Source organism: Anser anser, assembly GCF_964211835.1.
Source record: "Anser anser genome assembly, chromosome: 12".
NCBI classification, from domain to species: domain Eukaryota; kingdom Metazoa; phylum Chordata; class Aves; order Anseriformes; family Anatidae; genus Anser; species Anser anser.
Window position 1 is genome coordinate 8043319 of NC_139733.1, and position 19919 is coordinate 8063237.

A 19919-nucleotide genomic window follows, 5' to 3' on the forward strand; every position below is an offset into this window, starting at 1 on the left:
GGCACGGCTGTGGCACTCACTGGGGGGTGTTTGCTCCTCGTCTCCAGCTGTGTAATTAGGGCAGGATAAATGTGCGTTAGCCTGAAATCTGTCATCTCCACCAGCAAATTTGGGGGGGGGAGCAGCCAGCTGCATCCACCCCTCCCTGCAGCCTTCCCTCCGTGCCTCCATCCCTCCATCCATCCGTCCACCCACGCCTCCGTCCCCGCATCCCCGCTGCGGCCGTGCCCCCCGATCCCCCTCCCTCCGTCCCTGCCGCCCCGCATCCCCGCATCCCCGCTCGCCTCCCGGTTCGGGTTCAGCCCTTCCCGTTGCCACAGCAACTCGGCGGCTCACCCAAAACCGCGGCGCTGGGGCCACGGGGACCCCCGCACCCAGGCGGCACAGCCCCGCCGCGGGGAAACTGAGGCAGCGCTGCCGGGAGCTGCGGCTAAAAATACCCTGCCGCGAGCGGCCGGTGCAGGTGCGAGGTGCTGCCGGGGACGGACAGCTCTGCTGATGGGAGCTGACGTGGCCCCGGGCTGCGGCGCTGCTTAACGAGCAGCCGAGCAGGGGTTATTTCAAGCCAGCACAGGCTGTGGGCGCGTTTTGGTGGCTCCTGCTTTGCCAAGCGTCACCGATGTCCCCTCCTGGGCCCTGTCCCCTCGGGTCCCGCAGAGGATCCGGATCGCCCCGCCGCAGTGCCCGCTGGTTGTCCCCCCAGCTCCGGTCCCACGCAGGGTGGGCGGCAGTGCCCGGCGGCTGGTGGCGCTGGGGGGTGACACGGTGCCCGCTGCCACGGTGCCACCAGCAGCGCGTCTCCGTGCCCAAAGGCAGGCCCTGGGGGCACCCCTGCCGCACCCCCTGGCGCAGGAGCTGCTGGCAGAGCTGCCAGGGCTGCGCTTTGCCACAGAAGGCAGGGGGAAGGTTTGTGTCCGGCGTCACCCGGTGTCACCTCCCTCCTGGGTGGCCCCTGGGGACACGGGGTGGCCCTGGCACCGGCCCGCAGGTGCCCTCCCGTGGCTCGCACGGGAACGGTGGGCGCCCCCGGCCACCGCCCCAGCCAGAGCACACGGCACTCACCAGGGAAAAATAAAATTCATTTTTTTTATCAGTCATTCAACCAGAAAACGCTGAATTTGTCCGGGGGGGACCAAAACCCCTTGGGACACCTCGTTGGCTCAGGCTGCCCCATAGCACTCGCTGGTGCCGAGCACAGGACCCGCAGCACCGAGATGGCACCGGACTGGGGCTGAGGGATACCACAGGGGTCCCGTCGAGGCACAGGAGAGCAGCACCCAGTGCCTCAGCACCCACCCCGTGGGCAGGGTGCCGCACAGCACCCGGCTGCGCCCCACAACCCTCCCTGGGGGCGTGCTCCTACGGGGTGCGGGGACCCAGGAGACCCCACCGAGCGCAGCGCCCATCAGCACACGGCCACGTCCTTGTCCTCATCTTCAGCACCCTCCTCATCCTCGCTGTCAGGCAGCTGGCCCCAGGGGGTGGGGGGGTAAGCGGGGCCGCTCTCCAGGTTGACGTAGGTGACGGCCAGGTTGACGTAGTGCTCGCCCTTCAGCGAGGCCAGCACGCGTTCCAGCTCGCCCACCAGCCCCGAGAAGGACGGCCTCTCCTCGGGTGCGGGCGCCCAGCAGCTCAGCATCACCCCGTACCTGCCCCGACGTTCCCATTAGCACCAGCAGCACCCCCCGGGGGGGGGTCCTGCCGCCGTGCCCCCCTCCCCTGCCCCACTCACAGTGCGTCGGGGCAGGGCTGGGGCTGCGGCAGGCGCCTCCCCTGCAGCAGGTAGCGGGCCATGTCGTAGGGGTCCACCTCGGCGTACGGCGACACGCCCCGCGTCAGCAGCTCCCACATGAGCACCCCGAAGGACCACTGCGGAGCAGAGTGCCGGGGCAGGGGGATGGGGACGGGGACGGGCACAGGGGACGGGGAGGGGGGATGCGCCTACCACGTCCGACTTGGTGGTGAATTTTTGGGTCTGCAGGCTCTCCAGCGCCATCCACTTGACGGGCAACTTGGCGTGCCGGTGCTGCTGGATGCTGTAGTACTCCTTGCCGAACACGTCCCGCGCCAGCCCGAAGTCAGCCACCTTCACCGTCAGCGTCTCGTCCAGCCTGCGGGAAAGGGTCGGGGGCAGCACCCCAGGGTGCCCGCTGCAGCCTGGGACGCCTTGGGGTGCTGGGGGTGGGGGCACCCTCAGGCCAGCCGCACTCACATGCAGTTCCTGGCCGCCAGGTCCCGGTGCACAAACTTTTTCTGGGCCAGGTACTCCATGCCCAGGGCCACCTGGAGCCCGAAGCTGATGAGATCCTTCACCGTGGGGCTCTGTGGGGTAGGAGCAGTGAGTGAGGTGAGCTCAGCCTCCCCCCTCCCCCCCGGGCACCCCCGTACCCGCTCCTGGGTGCGGATGAAGTGCCGCAGGTCCCCGTGGCGCATGTAGGGCAGGACGACGAGGGGCAGCCCGTGGCGGGGCAGGCAGATCCCCAGCAGCGAGAGCACCTGCGGGTGGTGGAAGCTCTTCATCAGGATGCCCTCGCGCAGGAACTCCTCCACCTCCTCCACGTCCGTGATACCTGCGGGGAGCCGAGCCGTGGGGCGCCGTGCCTCGGGGCTGGGGCGCGGGAGCGGGCGCTGACTCACGGTGCAGGGACTTGATGGCGCAGTGCAGGGCACCCAGCAGCGGGTCCGTGTAGGTGCCGTGGTACACGCTCCCGAAGTGCCCTGCGGGGACAGGCGGCGGTGAAGCTGGAGGCCCGTAGGTGATGCCACGGCCAAACTGCCCCGGGGCGAGTTGTCACCTTTGCCGATGACCTGGTGGCGGTGGGTGACGAGCCGCTCCTCGGGGATGAGGATGTCCTTCACCTCCTCCAGCAGCTCCGGCCGCAGGTCCTCCAGGCAGCAGGACGTGGACCTGAGCAGGGGCACCGGGGAGCCGCCGCCCGCAGCAGTGGCAACGTGCGCACGGGGCCTGGCCAGGACGGGGCTGCCTGCAGCGGGCAGTGCTGCCACCGCAGGCGAAGGCACCGTCAGGCACCAGGCACGGCCCCAGCGCCCCGACACGCTCACCCCAGCACCACTTACCCTGCACGTCCCGGTAGTCAACACCAAAGTACTGGGTGGTGGCAGGGGCATCCCTCCGGCCGGGGCGCACCAGCAGCTCCAGGTTCTCCGTCCCTGCGAGCAGGGCACAGGGTGGCACCGCGGGCAGGGGGTGGCACCGCGGGCACGTGGTGGCTCTGGGACAGCCGGCTAGCAGCGGCACTCACCCCTCCTCTTCCTCCAGTGCCAGCGGAGCAGCACAGCAGCCAGGATGCAGCAGACCAGGAAGGTGACACCGGTGCCCAGGGCCAGGCTGGCGGCCAGGTCCAGCGAGGAGGTGGCCAGCACCAAGCCCAGCTCCTGGCAGTCGCCGTTCACGCAGATCTGGGGGAGCGGGGGCTCAGTGGGGCCAGAGGGAGCAGGGCACGGGGAAGGGGGGTACTGGGGGGTGCCTACCTGCACGGGGGCCCCGTCCGGGGGCAGGCGTAGGTTGTGGGGCACGTGGCACATCACCTTGTTCTTCAGCACGTTGGGGTGGCAGTCCTGGCCCCCCACTGTCATGGTGATGTTCATGCAGCCGGCGACGGCGTCCAGCCCCCATTGCTGCCCAGACACACGGCGCTGAGCCCGGCCGGCCCCGGCATCACCCCCCCGCACGCCCCGCTCCCCCACATACATGCACCTCGACCTCGTTGTCACCGGGTTTGAGGCGGTACTGCCGGTGCCTGCCCTGCAGCTCGAAGGGGAAGACCTGGGGCAGGGGGAAGTAGCGCAGGCGGAAGAGCCGGCGGCCAGCAGCGCCGTCCAGCAGCACGCTCAGGTTCCCAAGCACCGTCTCTGGCTGGGTCTCGAAGGGCAAAGGCGGGACGCGGCACAGCAGCCGCTCGGGCAGCTGCGGGCCCTCGCACTCCTGCGGGCAGGTGCTGGGCTGCTGGCACGGCCGGGGACACCCCCGGGGTGACAGCCTCCTGACTCGGCACTTACTGTGGTTTTGGTCCTCACGCCACCAGCCTCAAAGAGGATCTTGGTGCGATACATCGAGTCCAGGTGGGAGCCGATGAGGGTGAGCATTGAGCCCCTGTGGTGGGCAGGGGTCAGAGCGCTGGGGTGCACGTGGTCCCCAGGGTGCACGCAGTCCCCACCACCTCAGCCAACCCAGCCTGGGGGGATAAGGCCAGGGGTGTCCCCACACACTCACCCGTAGCTGCAGTTGGGGACGATGCCCCAGACGGAGGGGTTGGGGCGGTACTGGAAGGGCAGCGGGGCTGGGAACTCCTCCCCGTCAATCCACAGGGCTACAGAGGCTGTGCCCAGGTGGGCAGCAGCGGGAGCCGTGCATCGAATCTCCTCGTCGCCCTGGCTGGGGACATAGTGCCGGGGGCTGGAGGGGACAGCGGGACCGCGTGGGCGGCCTCCTGCCCATCCTCGTGCCAGGGACCCCACGATGGCCAGGGGTGATGGCCGGGGCGTACCTGGGCTGCCCAGCCAGAGGACACTTGGAGCCGTTGACCGTCACCTCCCAGCTGCTCCCCGCCAAGAGGTGGGTGCCACAGAGGGACAGGAGGGTGCCACCGCCCTGGGGACCGAAGCTGGGGTGCAGGGTGCTGACCTGGGGCTCCTGGGCAGAGACGGGGGCAGCGGGGCGGGCAGTGAACCAGTGCCCCCACCCAAACCAGCGCCCAGCCCGCGCCATCCCGGGGCTGGCATCACTGCCGGCATGGGGACGTTACCACGAAGACGAAGCCGCCGAGGGTGGCAGAGCCCTGGACGCTGAAGCCTGAGGCCCTGGGGGGCTCCATCACGCTGAGCACCACGTCGGCCGGCCCCACCACCGCCGGTCCCCCGGGCTCCAGGGCACACACCAGCATGTCCACGAAGTCCTTGAGGCGGGAGGCAGACAGTGGCCTGCGGGGCGGCAGGGGTCAGCAGCGGGACGGGGAGGGGGGAGCAAACATCCCACCCACATTCTCCTCCCTGGCACGGCACCTGTAGACCCAGCTCTCGTTCAGCAGCACGGCGCAGCTTCGCCCTCCCACTGCCACCCGGTAGGAGCTGAGGGGGCGGCGGTGGGCAGCGGGGTCCGGCGGGGAGCGGAAGGTCGTGCCGCAGAGCGTCACCCTCGTCCGGCCCCGCAGCGGTGCGCTCCTGGGGTGGAACTGCATGACGGGCAGCGAGAGCACATGATGGCCACGGGGAGCTCCCTCCCCGGTGGGCACGATGCCCGACCTGAGGAGGGGTCCCACCGCACGTCGCCTCATGTTCCACCTCCCTCCCCACCCCCCTGCCCGATTCCAGGAGGTCCCCACGGGGCCACGGGCACCGCCGCGGACCTACATCGGTGAGGATGGGCGGGCAGCTGTCCTGGACCCAGGTGCCGTTGCACTCGTGGCTCCGTGCGCACCCGTCCCCACACCAGCCACAGCCCATGAAGCGCTCGGCACGCAGGCAGCGGTCGCACGTCAAGAAGTGGCGGCAGCCCGGGCCGGTGACATTCACGCGCCACACCTGGGGACACCGAATAGAGGTGAGCAGAGGGCACGGGGGGCCTGGCCCCACGTCCTGCCCCGGCCCCCCCCCGCTCACCTTGGTGGCAGAGGCGAAAAGCAGCGAGTCCTCCCGCAGCCTCACCGCGTGCCGCAGCGGCGCAGGCTCCTCCAGCGAGAAGTTGGCCAAGGCAACGACGTAGGAGCTGGAGCGCTGCAGCACCATCTGCAGCGGGGCGGGGAGCGGGGCTCAGTGCGCCCCCGGCACCCCGCACCCCGCCCCGGCCTACAGCCAGCACCCACCTGCAGGATGCGTCCCTGCGCCGTGCCCAGGTGGGCCACGGTGACATTCTCGAGGACGGAGACAAAGATGGAGGTGAGGAGGATGCCGGCCAGGCGCCCGTTGAACAAGTCCACCTTGTGGGAGGTGGCGGGGACAAGGGTGGGCTGGTCCCAGCAGCTGGTGTCAGTCACCGGTGCCGAGAGGTTCACCTGCAGCCGAGCACAGTGGGGGTACCTCAAAGCCAGCCCCAGCACCCTGATCCCTGCTCCCCCCTGCCCCAGCACCCATGGGTGTGGGGGCGAGCCTAGAGCACACACGTCGACGATATTTGGAGGCCAAGGACCTGGGCGGGCAAACACCCGATTACCCAATCCCCGCTCCAGGCTGCAAAAAGCAAGCAGGGATTTTGGAGGATGCCCCCCCCCACCCCCCAACACCCCTGAGCAGCGTCAGATCCTGCCCTGCCCCCCCTCCACATCTGGACGTGATTATCAGCGCCAGCACCGCGCGGCGGGGGCGCCGACGCAGCGCCAGCCCCCCAAATCCACCGGGGCTCGGGGCGAAGGGGGACGCCAAACCCCGGTGTGCCCCACAGGGCACCCCTAGGACCACTTATGGGTGCTGGGCACCGGAGTCCCCTTCCTGGCAGTGTGACACAGAGCGGCGGCAAGCCGCGCGCTGCCGGGAAAAGGAGGAGATGCGGCCGTGCCGCGCCTCGCCCCGGCTGAGAACAGGCAGGCTCGTGCCACGCGCGCTAGCACCCGCCCTGCCCCGTCCCTGCAGCGCAGCCGTGCCGAGGCTTGTTCCTGAGACGCCGTGTTCCTGCCCCACGGGGCCGGCGGGGTGACTCACGGCGCTTCCGCCCGCGGTTTGTTTGCTCGGGCAGCGCAGCAGCCCCGCGGCTGGCTGGGCATGGCGCAGCGGCTCGCCGGGGAGGACGGGGGCCCCCCGCTGCCTTCTCTCTGCTCGTTCATAAACAAGCTGGAGAGCGTGGCCGTAAACACCGCGGCGCTGGGGATGGTGATGAGGGGGCCGGGGCAGCCCTGGGGACGTCACCATGTAGAGGGAGGGGAGGGGACGTTGTGTCCCCGCCACGGGCAGCAGCACGCGGCTCAGTGAGCGGAGGGTCCCCACGCAGCGAGTGCATCCGCATCCTGCCACTGCCAGCACGGCCAAGAAACGTGAAGAAGTGGGCACGGCACCGTGTCCCCGCAGCAAGCCCGCGGCAGGGGGGCTGGCGGCACAGACTCGGGCACCCCAACCCAGGCCCTCCCGTGAGCGCTCCCTGGCAGGTCCCGAGCCCCCTCGCCAGGACTCACATTGTGCGGACAGTACTCCTGCGGCTGGAAGAAGCCGAGCCCCCGCCTCAGCGTCTGCGCACCGGTGCCGCAGCACTTGTCCATCCCCTCCTCGATGGCCTGGTTGAGCAGGCGCAGGGGGAAGGCGCAGACGGCCGAGTTGTCCTGCGGCGCCGGGCTCTCTGGCTGGCTCTCAGCGAAGGCGCCGAACAAAACCATCTCGGAGCTGTCGATGCCGAGGTCACGGGCCAGGCGCTCGCCGGGGCGGGTGGCGTGGGCGGCCTGCAGCACGTTGTAGGCCACGTCGCGCTCGGTGTCCTCCTCGGCACTGCGCCGGCGCCGCTTGGACTCAAAGCGGCAGTCGAGGACCAGCTCGCGGTAGCGGCGCAGGTCGTGCTCGCTGGTGCTGAGCCGCGCCAGGCGCGTGTGGTACGACGCCGAGCCGGGACACTCGGGCTGCACCGTCAGGAAGTAGACGTGCTCGCCGTCAGTGAAGGAGTGCACGTAGTGGATGGGGTAGGCGTCTCGGTAGGGCGGCAGCACTGTCAGCCACTGGAAGGTGTCCGCGAAGCCGTCCAGCGTGCCCTTCAGCCTGCGGACCGACACCGACTGCGGGCTGTAGCGCGCCGCCACGCTGCTGTTGACGGAGGAGCCGAGGTAGAAGAAGGAAGAGTAGTGGTCGGCCACCACGGTGCCGCTGGTCCCCAAGGGGCTGGCCACGCAGTCGGGGCAGGACGCAGGGCTGTTTCCTGTGGCGGAGTACAGGCAGTGGGTGGCCACGATGGTGACCTCGCTGCCACGCACCTCCAGCTGGTGCTGGTAGCAGAGCCCGTGCTGTGCCGTGCCGCAGCTGTACAGCCACGGCTCCTGCGGGTCCAGCAGCAGCAGGATGTTGTCCACGTCCTCGGAGCGAGGGCCGCCCGCGGCGGCTGGGCACAGGCGGCAGATCTCGCACTCAGCGCTGCCCGTGGGGCCGGTGATGAGGACGGAGCGGAGGCGCAGCTCGGGGCCGGCCACCAAGATGCGGTTGCGGACGGCCACGAAAACGGTGGCCGGGTCAGCGAAGACGGCGACGTTCTGCACGGGGCCGCCAGCATCGAAGCTGGGCAGCGTGTAGGGGACGGAGAAGTTCCTGGTGGAGCTGTAGGGGATGCGGGGGCACTGCCAGGCGTCGGCAAGCAGCGGGGCCAGGGCGAGGACGAGCAAGAGGCGCGTGCGGCACAACGGCCCCATGCTGCCACCAGCACCGGGTTATCGATGGCGCTCAGCGCCACGCGGGGCCGGGACACGTGGAGGCTGGCTCAGCATTGCACCTGCGGGAACACCAGGAGAAGGGCTGGAAGCGCTGTGGCAGGCGAGGACGGGGGGCGGTGTGCCACCGGTGCCGGGGTGCCCACGGCCACGCGCTGGGTGCTGCCGGGGGGATCGGCCACAGCGAGCCCCTTCCCGAGCACCACAAGCCTCCGGCACGGGGACAAATCCTGCCGGCTGCCCCCCTCCCCGGACACCCCCCGGACACGTCCCTGCCTGGGGACGGGGACCCAAAAGGGGACCCCCTCCAGCTCACCAGGGCGGCGCTGGGGACCCCTGCCAGCCCCGCAGGGACAGCGCGGGGACCCGGGGCAAGCCCCCCGCCAACCCCCGCCTGGCCCCGCCAGTCCCCAGCCCGGATCCGGCTGCCCCCGCCCGCCTTCCCCGCGGCTGTCCCGTGCCAGAACCGGGCTCCGCCGCCCCGTCCGCGCCGAGCCGGCCGGTACCGAGCCGAGCCGAGCTGTGCCAGGCCGGGCCGGACGCTCACCTGGTCGCTGAGCGGCGGGCCGTGCCGTGCCGTGCCGTGCCGTGCCGAGCCGTGCCGGGCCGTGCCGGGGCGGAGCAGAGCGGGGCCGGCCCGGGGCGGGCCCTGCCCCCGCCCCGCGCGGGGCTCCCCGGGCGCCGGTCGGGACCGGGGCGAGGAGAGCCCCGACGGCCGCGGCGGGGGAAGGAACGCCCCGACGGCCGCGGAGCCCCGGTCCCCCCGCCCCCGTCCCGCTGCTCTGAGCCCCCCTGCCCGGTGAGCGCGGGCCCCCCCCGCCCCGGTCATGGGCTGCTCGCAGGAGGTGCTGCGCCGGTGCCGGGCCCCGCGGAGGAAAGGCGTTTTTCACCCCCCCGGTGCAAAGCACGGATTCATCCCCAAATGCCAGCCTCGGCCGTGGGACCGGGGCTTCTCCTCCCGCAGCCGGGCAGGCCGGGGCCCGGCTGCCGGATCCGCGGGGACTTTGCTCCCAGGGAGGGGTTGGACGCGCTGATAGCGGCCTCGCCTTCCCGACACCCGGCTGCTGCCCCGCGTTGCGCAAAAGCCCTGCAGTTACGCTGCCTTCGAGCCTTGCCCAACAGCTCCTTCCTCCGGGCTCCCTCCTGGTTTCGACACGAGCTGGCCCCAGCCCGCTCATCCCAGCCGCTCCCCACCCCAAAATCGGCAGGAGCGGGGAGCTGTCACCCAGCCCCCCAGGTGGCCTTCGGCAGGCGGACACGAACGCGCTGAGACTCGCCCCCGGGTCCAGATAATGTTTATGAGCAGAGATGAGCGATTACAGCCTGGCAGGAGCACAGCTACAGGAGCGGGGTCCCCCCGTGAGCCCTGCCGGGTTCCTCCCGGCTCCCTCGGGGTGTCCGTGGGGGCTCCCCCCTCCTCGAACACCCGCCCCAGCAGCCCCCAAACGCAGCGTCGGGCTGCGCTTCGCAGGGGGCACCCGGCTGCCGCGGCGCCTGGGGGTGCTCAGCCCCACGCCGGTGCCCAGTGGCAGCAGGAAGGAGGGGCCTCGCACAGCAAGCCCAGCTTTAGGGGCTGTTTTTTTGGGGGGTTCAGGGGACCCCATGACAAGGTGAAGTCCCACCGAGGCCCCGTGCCAGAAAGGGCTCTGAGGGAGCCGCGTCGGGGCTGCCCCTTTGGAGCCAGCGCCACGAGCACAGCAACTGACACCCCGGCACCCTGCGTCCCTCGGGGGCTGCTCCACGTCCCCAGGGGCAGGAGCGCAGTGCCCCAGCCGGGGCAGGCTGACCTACCATCCTGCCTCCCCGCCTTCCCCAGGACATGACATCCTTCGCGTGGCCGTGCTGGGAAGGGTGCGGGCACACGCAGACGCCGAGGGGACAAACCCGCTGGCTCCCAGCCAGGGCAGGAGCCCGGGACCATGGGGGGCTGCCTGGCCTTGGGGGACCCAGCTCCCCCAAAGGAGGGAGAGGAGCAGCGCTGGCAGTGCCCCCCAGCCAGCCCTGTCCCCAGCTGGGTGGCGTCACCCGCCCTCTGTGGGCACAGCAGCAAAAAAGGGATGGAGCCGGGGGTCGCAGAGGAAGGGCAGCCCCCCCCCAGATGAGGGGGGCACTGCCTGCAGGTGCAAGAAAGCCCTGCTCACCCCAGTCCCCGGGCAGCTCCGCACCCCATCTCCCACACCCACGGCCGACAGTCCCACGGGCGGGTTTCCCCGTGCTCTCGGGGTCCCGCCGTGCCCTCTCCCCTGGCTCGCAGCCCGTGCCTCCCCCGGGGCCGGGCCGCCCAGCGCCGCGGGGTGCCCCAGCTGGCACCGTGCCCTGGGAGATGCCCGTCAGTACGTCTGGGGCGTGAGGATGAAGAGTCGGTCTTCCTCCTTGCGGATCCATTTCATGAGCTTGTTGACAGCGCTGATGGCGCCCGCCTTGGTCCCCAGGGGACTGTAGCATATGTAGAGCTCGAAGGCGCTGGTGACCTGGGTGAAGAAATGGGGATGGGCACGCATCTGCACATCCCCACGGGGGGCTGGTACCGCACGTCCCCCCGTGGGCCGCCAGGGACGGCGCAGGGGCTCCCGAGCAGAGACGCGGGGTGGCAGCAGGGCACCCTAACTGGCTGGCCTGCCGCTCCCTGGCACAGGAACCCCCGAAAGGACCACGCGTGCGCTGGGGGCCGCCCTGGCGACCACAGAGCCGGTGCTGCGTTGTGCCACCAGCCCTGCTCTGCCACGCAGGACTGCAAGGTTGGGGTCACCCAAACTCCGAAGACAGCCCTTACCCAAGCCAGGAGGTTTTCACGTGGGCCCGTGAAGTAGATGTTCTTCAGGGGGCGCGACGAGTTGTGAGCCCGGCTGTGGAGGTACTGGTAGAGCCCCAGGAGCCTTTCCTTCTCCTCCTCCCGCACGTAGGGTGCCTCGATCTCAGGGCTGCAGGAACACAGCGCCTTGTTAGCCCCCCGTTCCTCGGAGAAGGGGTTTCACGGAGAAGCTTTGCCCCGTGCCCACACGGTGGCCCAACGGTTCCCCAGTCGGTACTCTCCCGGCCTCCTCACCTGGTGAAGAGCCCCGAGCTCTTGGACTTGTAGATGAAGTGCCGGAGGTCGGGGATGCCCACCTGGGCCACGCTGTAGAAGGGGGTGCGAAGGGCCTCCTGCAGAGCGTGGTGCACCCCCCGCCGCCGCAGGCGCTCCTGGAAGCGCCTCTTGCAGTCGGAGACGGTGAAGAAGTCCTCGCGGTCAGTGGAGACCAGCAGGAGGCACAGGTCCATCTCCTGCTCCAGGTAGGAGATGTGGGCGTGGAAGAAGCCACTGGAGTTGAACTTGGGGAGGCAAATGGGAGTCCAGGCTTCGCCCTCCCGGAAGGAGGAAGAGGAACTGATGAGGTTGAAGAGCAGATGGAGGTCAATGGGGTGGAGGAACTGATCCTTCTTCCTCACGAGAGACACCAGCTGGTTCCCTGACAGGAGGATGGAGAAGACCAAGCTCTTGGCCTTGGCCTGCTGGAGGCTGGTGCTCACGGCGTCCCGGACGCTGGCGGCCAAGGGCAGGCAGCGCACAGCACCCATGAGGAAGCTGGGGTCGTGGGCCATAAGGTCCAGCAGGTTGTCGGTGATGCGCTCGGAGCCGGCAAGGAGCCTGCGCAGGTCGTAGTTCTGCTTCTGCTGGAAGATGTGGTTGAGCTGGGTCCAGGTGAGCAGGCTCAGGATCTGGTAGTAGATGTACAGCAGCTCGTGGGCGATCTCCTGCTCCGACTGCCGGGTCCGCGCCACTGCCACCAGCACCAGCGGGCTCCTCCGCACAAAGACCACCTTGTAGCCATCTGCTCGGGAGGGAGTCCCCATGGGTGGGGACAGACCGGTCAGTCTGAGTGCCCAGCCTGCAGTGCAGATGGGCTCTGCTCCCGCCTCCCCCCAGCCACCAACCTGCCCCTGGGGACAGCTAGGATGGCCCATGGTGGCAGGAGCACGGGCTGGGCACTGCCGTGTGAACCCCCGGATGATGTGGGCAGGGACACCATGGCGGGCTGCAACACCACCCCGCACCACTCCCCCCCGGCTCAGTACCTGCGTGGATGGAGCGGATGGCGTTTTTGTCGGCCTCCAGGAAGGACACCAGGGCCATCATGACACCCATGGTGCTGGAGAGGGCCTCCTCAGACCCGTAGCGGGAGTAAACAGGCTTGCCAGCCTCGCTCAGCACAAAGACGTGCTTCCGATGCATGCGCCAGGCGTCCATGGTCACGTCCTCCTCCTCCTTGCCCGACAGCACCGAGTCGTGGCGGATGGCCTGCGGGGACGGCTCCAGCTTCCCCTCCTTGCCCTGCCTCATCTCCTCCTCCAGGTCGAGGGCCATGCCCGTGAGCTGCGTGCTCAGCTCGCTGAAGTCCTTGCTGATCTGCTCCATGCTGGTCGGCTCGGCCGGCTCCCCCCGCCTCTCCTCCGGGCTCCGCGCCACAGCCCCCCCGTCCTCGGGACTCGTCAGGTCCTCGTAGGAGCGGGTGTGCACGAACATGGCTCCCTCCTGGCCTGCCCCTGGGAACAAGGGAGCAGTGTCCACACGCCCATCCCCTTCGCAGCAGACGGAGGGGACAGAAGGGACGGAGGGTGTCAGGGAGGGAGCTGCTTTCCTTCCCCGTGTCGGCCCCCACCCCGTCCCGCCGTCCCACGGCGCCCAGAGGCTGGCAGCAGGGCTGAGGAGGGCCCGGCCTGTGGGACGAGGACCCGCTCGTTCCTCTCAGCCCTGCTGCGAGCTCTGCCCCTTCCTTACCTGGCTCCGTCCCCTGCGCCAGCCCCGGCGTGGGGCTCTCGGACCTCTCTGCGTGCTGCCCATCTCCCGGTGCCAGGGACCCGTTGGGCACTTCCCCGCCTTTCCTCTTGCGGACGTCCGCAGCCATTCCTCGGGGCGGGACCTGCGGGGGGCCCCACGCCGTCAGCCCTCCGCTCCCCCAGCCCGAAAGGCCCCGCTCCCTGCGGGGGCCCTGCCGGCGTCCCGCCGGCTCAGCAGGGAGCCCGGCGCCCCGGTGAGGCGCCAGCAAAGCTGCGCTACCCCCGCGGGGTTCCCTCCCCCCGCGGCCCCGGCTCCTTCCAGGCCCCCTGCACCCTTCAGCCGGGCCCGGCCCCGATCTCCCCGCTGGGCTCAGGGAGCCGGGGCAGGGGCAGGCCCTGCACAACCCCCGGCACCCCCTGTTCGCAGAGGGGGGTTCGGGCCCTCGCAGCCAGCGGGGGGGCTCCGCTCGTCCGGGGGCTGCGGCGGCTCCTGGGGGCACAGGGCCTGGGGGCTGGGGGGTCCCGGGGCACGGGGAGGGGACGGGGACGGGGGAGGGGGCGGCTCCCGTCGCCCAGCCCCGCTCGGGGCCCCTCCTGCCCCCCCGGGGGTCCCCCGAGCCCCGCTCCCAGCCCCGTCCCGGGGCCCCGGGGGCACAGCGGGGCCCGGCGGACACGCACCGACCTTCGCGGCTCCTCCCGTCAGCACCGGCGGCCCGGGCGGGCGGCGCGGGGGCACGGGCCTAGGCGGAGCGGGCGGCGCGGGGAGGGCTGGCGGCCGCCACCCGGCCGCTCCCGGCCCCGCTCCCTGACCCTGACCCCTGCCCGGCCCCGGCCCCCCCCCGCCCCGCCGCCGCTGCCATCGCGGCGCCCGCCCCGCCCCGTCCCGTCCCGTCCCGCCCCGCCCCGAGCCCCCCGGCCGCTGCCCCGCCCCGCCGGCCGCACGGCTCTCTGGGGGTTGTAGTCCTCGCGCACGTCCTACCCCGCTCGCCGCCCACGCAGCGCGACTGCATCTCCCAGCAGCCCCTCGCCGCCGCGCGGAGCACGCTGGGAAACGGAGTCCAAGCGGCGCCGCCGCGTGGGCATGCCGGGAGCCGTAGTGCGGCGGCCGGACTCCGCTTCCCAGGGTGCCGCGGGGCGGGGCAGAGGAAGCTCGCGGAAGTTCCGGTTCCCCTCAGCGGAGCGCTGGGCCTGGCGCGGCGGCGGCGGCGGCGGAGGTGAGCGGCGGCGGCGGCGCCTCGCGGGGCGGGGCTGTGCCGGGGGAGGGGGGGCACCGGCGGCCGGGAGCGGCCCGGGGCGGCGGGGATGGCCGTGGGGGTGGCGGCTGGCGCGGGGCCTCCCGGGACGGCGGGGCGGGGGCGCCCCCCGGTACCGGGCCGCGGGGCGGGGCCGGGAGCTGCCCCCCGCCCCCCCCCCCTGCGGCGCCGGGCGGTTTCCGCAGGCCCCGGTCACAATCGCCGCGCGTTCTCGCGGCCGCCGCGTTCCGCCCTCCCGGCCCCGCGGTTCCGGGGGTCGGGGCCCGCCGCCGCTCCCCTCGGACGGGCTGCGCAGGGGGCGTCCCGCGGCTGTCCCCGCCCGGCGGCCTCCGGTCGGGAAGGGGCTGGGGAGGCCCCGGCGGCCCGGCGAGGTGAGGGGCTCGGCGGGGGGGGGGCTGGAACGGGGCCCGGTCGTTTGTGATGCAGGGTTCTCGGTCGGCACGCAGGCAGAAGGCGTTTGCAGCCAGGTGGGTTTTTAGGGGAAGCCCTCCGGGCTGCCAGAGCCGCGGGGACTGCCTCTGCTCTCGCTTCCCAGCTTCAGGGACGCGGGTTTGTTACTTCTGCGCTTGTAGACGGGGCGCTTTCCGCTTCAGAAAGGGAAGGAAGGAGCTCTCGTGGCTAACTTCGGTTGCTACAGCTCGGGGGAAGGTTTTCGGCTGTAGCTCCTGCTGCGCTTGTCTCTTGCAGGCTTTTCCCTTTCTTTAGCCTTACGGGAACTTTGCTGGGTGCAAAGCGTTGTTCGTCAGCACATCGCTTCCTCTGTCCTGTGGGCAGAGCCCTGCCTGTATCTGTATTTGGCTTCCCCACGGTCTATAAATAACCAAGTTTGGCAGCCTTGGTGAAATCTATTCGGGGAGAAGTTGTGAATATCAGAGCGTTTCCTCTCAAAACATTGTCTCTTTGAGACTTCAGCGTGCCCGATCCATCCCCGACTGCTCCTCCCTCTCCCTGTTTTGGAGAGCAGTGTGCAGAGTGTCGGGGGTGAGTCTCTCGGTGGAGGCGGACGAGGAGGTGCTTGAGGACCTTGCTGGCACTTCTTGCTCTGCCCCTTGGCAGAAATCGTTATTTATCCCCTCAGAAGAGCAGCTGCTTGGTCTGACTCAGCTACACAAGCCCTTTATTCTGTCCGATTACGATGGAAGTTTAAGCAAGATAGCCAAAAGGACAGAGTCTGCTGTCGGGCTCGGCCTGGGCAGCTTGGGAAGCAGGGTCGGAAACGTCCCTGAAGGGGCAGCAGTGGTCACGGGGCCGTACGGGGTGCGCTGAGGGGATGGGGGCTGTGTCCCGGGGAGCGCCCCGAGCCCCCTCGGGCTGGCACCTCCGCGCACCTCGGTGTCTCCTGCCCGCTGGGAGGGCTGTGGGAGGAGGCAAGCGCAGCGTGCGCTCGCATCAGCCCTCCTGAATATTCAGTGTAACTGTAGCAGCTGATTACTGCCTTAAAAGAGCTGTCGATGTGGGCTCTGTGAGCCGCCAGACCGCGCGGTGTTTGCTGCGGCCGTGCTGTTGTGTCATTTGGAAACCTCCTGTGTTGCCGTCTCTTCCAGGTGCGTGGTTGTGACTAAAGTGCGCCAAAACTAATTGGCGCGTAGTTCCTAGTGCTCGAGGGCGGATTTTTGCTCCGCTTTCCTTCTGGCCCGGTCCCGTCCCCAGGCTCTGTTGGTCTGTCCGTGGCAAAGCAGCCTTCCTCCCCCTGCCCTGTCCGCTCGCGCCGTGGGGCGAGGGGGTGGGATCCTGCTCTCGCCTCCTGTTTGTCGCGCTACGGAGAGACGTCAGCAGGTCGCGGTTCCTCTTCCTGGATTTCCTTCTGCCTGCTCAGCTCCAGGGCCCGGCCACGTCCCCTTTGTGGATCGGGTCAGACCCCGAGAGGCGGCGAGCGGAACGGGGGGCTGAGGTGGCAGTGAATTACCTGGTGCTCGGGAGGGCAGGTCCCAGTGGTGCCGCCTCACGCAGCACCTCTCCTGGAGCGCTTGGATCCGGCTGGGCCTCGGCGGCAGTGGGAGCCCCTCTCAGGAGGTGCTGGCCGCGTGCTGTCGCCTTGTTTGGTGAGGCTGCGTAGTAAACCACACCGCTGAAGTAGCCTGGGTTAAATTCAACTCTTTTTGGAGGGTCATCCCCAGTGCCGATGCTGAAAAACCCGAGCTGGCAGAGCTGACACGCCGCGCTTTGCCAGGGGCACGGCAGGGGTGGATTTAGCAGTCTTGCTGCCTGTGGTACTGAGCTGTCACCGTGTACCGGTGCTGCTTGCTTGATGCCAGCCACCTCTGCTACCAGGCTGATGGCGTTTTTTCCCCCTCTGATAATTTGAATGTTGCGTCCAAACAGTTCCCAGTAGGCAAGGGATTTTTTTAAGCATTGGTAAGCTCGGAGACTCGATGAAAACTGGAGTGGGGGAGGAAAGCGGGAAGGGAAGGTCAAGAAACAGCAGCTCTGCAGATGGCTGCAGGCTGCTACGGGTCGGAGGTAAAAGGACTGGTTGCTGACAACCAGCCAGAACGGTGACTGCCACAACCACCTCCGTTTGCCTGTCCTCGCGGCCAGCAAGAGCCACGTAACCGCGAGGGGACCGAAGGGACCGGTGCTCTCGGGCAGGTCGAGGGATCTTGAGCGGTGGTCGGGGGGGTGGCCGGTGCCAAGGCCGCCCTGTGAGGTGGGTGGGGTGGGGATCCCGTGTGTGGCTGCTGCCTGCGGCTGTCCCAGCCCGCTCCTTCCCTCCCCTGCCTGTTGGGCAGCGCTGACCTTTGGAAGCGGGAGGAAGCAGGGCGTTGTGCGGTTTTCTTTGAGATTTACTGCTCTCACGAGGCCCGGCGGTGGCTGTCCGCACCGTCCTCTGTTCCGCGGAAGCACCGCAGGTAGCTCGCTTCGGACCTGCTCTGGAGAAGCATGAGTCCGCTGCGCAGCCTGGTAGGACCTGCGTGGCAGACTGGCTGCTGTGCGACAAGAACTCCGAAACCGCTGCAGGGAGCGGGTCGGAGACCGCTGAGGTGCGAGCAGCGGCATTCTGCTCGGGGCTCTGCTGCAGCCCTTTTGGGGGAAAGGCCCAAATTCTTCCCGTTTGAAGTCCTGGCTTTGGCAGTCTCCAGGAAATCCTCCCCTTCACGGCTAGTGGGAGGAAGCGGGTGACTTTTTCCACCTCCGTTGCACTCAGCTTTTAGGGCAGTACTGGGCAGCAGAGCCTGTAAAGATTTATTGGCAAAGCGCACCCTGTTATCCGCCTACTTCTGGAGGGCAAAGTAAGCACAGTAGGCCAGCAGCGGTGATAGTTTCCTTGAACAGCAGAGAGCTTTTGGCAGAAATAGTTTGGATTAAACATTAATTGCAAACTGTTGTTCAGCACTGGGCCTTGCTGTTTATAGACTGTGGGATTCTCACACTTCCAGTTGCTCTGAGTAGTGTTAGACAGCACAGTATGTTGGAAAGCTTTATGTTAATCAAGAGCAAATATCAAATTGTTTGCCCACACATATTGGCAGTTTCGTTTCAGAAGTCATTTGAAGCTTGTGAGTTTGAACAGGGAGAAACACAGCATTAAGGTAATTCGTGCCTGAGGGTGGCCATGCGTATCGGTGGGTCTCGGCTGTTCCCACACGCCTTCCGCTGACCGGCAGTGTTTTTCTTCCGCGACGTGTTTTCATCGCCCTGTGGCTTACTGTCACGTTATTTCCTCAGCAGGTTGTGCTGTCGTGGTGTTCTTAGAGTGAATTACCCATTGCTGGAAACCTACCAGACAGGGGGAACATGTGGGGAGACCATCGACAAGGCAACAGAACGGGGCCCTTTCGGTAAGCATTGGAACGTACCGTTTGTTTATTGCATCGAAGAACGTTACTGAAACAACGAGAACTTTCTGTTTGCCAATATTCCTGCACATCCTCCTCCAGGTTATTCTGCTAAAGGTTTCTGAGCTCCTTTTGGAGCTAGGTGTCATTCCTGAAAAGCAGGCGAGTTAAGCCACGGTGTAGCTTTCTGCATTTTGGTGAAGTTTTGTGGTGTTTTTTTTTTTTTTAATGACAGCTGCTTTTAGTATTTCTATTCCTTTTCCACACCACCTTTTTCTGTGATACTGTGTTTAGCTGTTAAAAGCTAAGGTGGTGTTACACCACACGGTTTTCGGTGTTACGTAATGTTAAAACCTGGAAGAGAAACACCCAATAGTTTGATGTTGATTCTCTTCAACCACGGTGCTTCCCTCAGCCTCAGAAATACTGCCACTTTCATTCTACATGGGATTTCATGAAAACTTCAAGGGTTGAGTCCACTCGGTGCGGTTAAGCAGACCGATACATCGCCACGTTATTTGTTGTGCTCCTTCACGAGACGTTCTTGAACGTCACTGGAACTGTTGCAAAGACGCATATGCAGCTGGCCTGCACTGCCTGATGTTTTTCTTAGTTTATATTCCTCTGCTTGTTACTGGGCCCTGTGTTTGCAACAGGGCTTTGTGAATAAAAACTGAAGTAAAGCAGAGGCGCCAAGAGAGAGGGTTTTCCTCCATTGTGCATAATTCTTTCATCCTTTACTCACGCCTTCATCTCATTTTGAAAAATCTTCATCTCTTATTTGAAAATCAGAATGATAAATGTACTTCCTCCTGGCATACCTTAGGCTCCTGAAATAAGAGTATTTCAAACAATTGTCTGACTGCAATGTGCTGAGAAAGCTGGTGTCGTGAATTTAAAACAGTGTCCTGCAGAACCTGCCTTAACAGGATTGATGGGAGAGAGCGATCATGATTTGTGGTGATACCAGCAGTGCTGCTCTGCTGATTTTTTTTAAATTGGATTTTATTGGCATCATTCTTTACTGTGGTGGATGGGCGATTCTATCCTCAAACCAAGTTTTAACTCCTGTTCTATGTGGTGGTGAACCAGGGGCTTGCAGCTTAGTAAATCCAACGCAGTTTGATTAGCTGTGCAGAGGTGTTTTGTTGGTGAGGGATCCTGTAGTGAAACTCAGAGAACTTGCTGGAGTTGCTAAGGAAATGTCCGCTGATTAGGTAGGATTTGGTGTTTCTTTAAAATGTGTTGCTTTAATATTTTATTTTTCTATTTTTTTAATATATTGAAGTACTACTTAGCTGAAAAGTCAGGTAGCTTCATCTCAGAAACAGACAAAATGGATTTTGAAAAAGTAGTAAGAGGAAATCTCTTCCTGAGTGGTGTTGTGCAGAGATCAGAAGAACTTGTGGTTGTGGTGTTGTAAAGAGGGTGCAAGGCAGCTGGTCTTGAGGCAGGAGCGCAGGATCATCTCGAACACTGATTGTTGGCATATTCTTGTGAGGCATCTGCAGAGTCTGAACTGATAGCTTTTAGCATTTGACTGGTTTAGATTCCAGCACAAGGAGGCATAAACTCTTTTGTGGAGCATGTTACTAGAGCATGTTTGGTAACCTTTGCTTTTGTGTGCCTCCTGACGATGTGAACAGTTAGCCGTTTGTAATGCTGCCCAGAGAATTTAGGCTCAGGTTGTTCCTCCCAGGCACGTGCTGGTGATGCTAATAAACAGGCGCGCCAGCTGCTGGAACCTCGAACAGCTGCAGAGCTGTGTGCAGTGCAGGACT

The 19919-nt window shown here is 66.6% G+C and overlaps 3 protein-coding genes across 11 annotated transcripts in view; 1 reads left to right on the forward strand and 2 right to left on the reverse strand.

The window, feature by feature from the left end:
• Nucleotides 1-1072: 1072 nt before the first annotated feature.
• On the reverse strand, nt 1073-9484 carry MST1R (macrophage stimulating 1 receptor). Its single transcript, XM_083796297.1, has 21 exons — nt 8899-9484; nt 7122-8413; nt 5823-6011; nt 5620-5745; nt 5371-5541; nt 5023-5192; nt 4767-4941; nt 4509-4654; nt 4235-4396; nt 4021-4114; nt 3713-3946; nt 3493-3639; nt 3264-3420; nt 3079-3171; nt 2796-2999; nt 2638-2718; nt 2389-2570; nt 2213-2322; nt 1946-2111; nt 1733-1869; nt 1073-1649 (listed from the first exon to the last, which is right to left on the reverse strand). The coding sequence occupies exons 2-21, from the start codon at nt 8331-8333 to the stop codon at nt 1406-1408; spliced, it is 4200 nt and encodes a 1399-aa protein (XP_083652423.1). The 5' UTR covers nt 8334-8413; nt 8899-9484; the 3' UTR covers nt 1073-1405.
• A 146-nt stretch (nt 9485-9630) lies between these two features.
• MON1A (MON1 homolog A, secretory trafficking associated) lies at nt 9631-13993 on the reverse strand. Of its 3 annotated transcripts, none has more exons than XM_083796300.1 (6): nt 13788-13993; nt 13111-13252; nt 12408-12875; nt 11398-12163; nt 11125-11272; nt 9631-10822 (listed from the first exon to the last, which is right to left on the reverse strand). In XM_083796300.1, the coding sequence occupies exons 2-6, from the start codon at nt 13235-13237 to the stop codon at nt 10682-10684; spliced, it is 1650 nt and encodes a 549-aa protein (XP_083652426.1). In that variant the 5' UTR covers nt 13238-13252; nt 13788-13993; the 3' UTR covers nt 9631-10681. The 3 variants fall into 3 exon arrangements, with proteins under 3 accessions (XP_083652426.1, XP_083652425.1, XP_083652424.1); XM_083796299.1 differs by having other exon boundaries at nt 9631-10852; nt 13792-13984; XM_083796298.1 differs by having other exon boundaries at nt 9631-10852; nt 13788-13984.
• A 139-nt stretch (nt 13994-14132) lies between these two features.
• Nucleotides 14133-19919, forward strand: part of RBM6 (RNA binding motif protein 6) — a 60151-nt gene continuing 54364 nt past the window's right edge. For 3 of the 7 annotated variants that reach the window (XM_083795072.1, XM_083795074.1, XM_083795077.1), the window contains exons 1-2: nt 14135-14323; nt 18032-18141. In XM_083795072.1, the coding sequence (XP_083651198.1) occupies nt 18098-18141 (44 nt within the window). In that variant the 5' untranslated portion in view covers nt 14135-14323; nt 18032-18097. Of the gene's footprint in view, nt 14324-14546; nt 14734-18028; nt 18142-19919 lie in introns of those variants that run through there. The other 4 variants (XM_083795078.1, XM_083795075.1, XM_083795073.1 and 1 more) reach the window with 4 other exon arrangements.

Excerpts from the sequence above, each read along its gene's own strand:
- MON1A (XM_083796299.1), bottom strand. The coding sequence starts at position 13,237 with ATGGCTGCGGACGTCCGCAAGAGGAAAGGCGGGGAAGTGCCCAACGGG. Across the intron at positions 12,876-13,110 it reads GGCGCAGGGGACGGAGCCAG|GGGCAGGCCAGGAGGGAGCC; the intron begins GTAAGGAAGGGG and ends CCTTGTTCCCAG. Across the intron at positions 10,853-11,124 it reads GTGAAAACCTCCTGGCTTGG|ATGCGTGCCCATCCCCATTT; the intron begins GTAAGGGCTGTC and ends GGGGATGTGCAG.
- MST1R (XM_083796297.1), bottom strand. The coding sequence starts at position 8,333 with ATGGGGCCGTTGTGCCGCACGCGCCTCTTGCTCGTCCTCGCCCTGGCC. Across the intron at positions 4,655-4,766 it reads TCGGCGGCTTCGTCTTCGTG|GAGCCCCAGGTCAGCACCCT; the intron begins GTAACGTCCCCA and ends GTCTCTGCCCAG. Across the intron at positions 3,172-3,263 it reads GCACTGGAGGAAGAGGAGGG|GGACGGAGAACCTGGAGCTG; the intron begins GTGAGTGCCGCT and ends CCCTGCTCGCAG.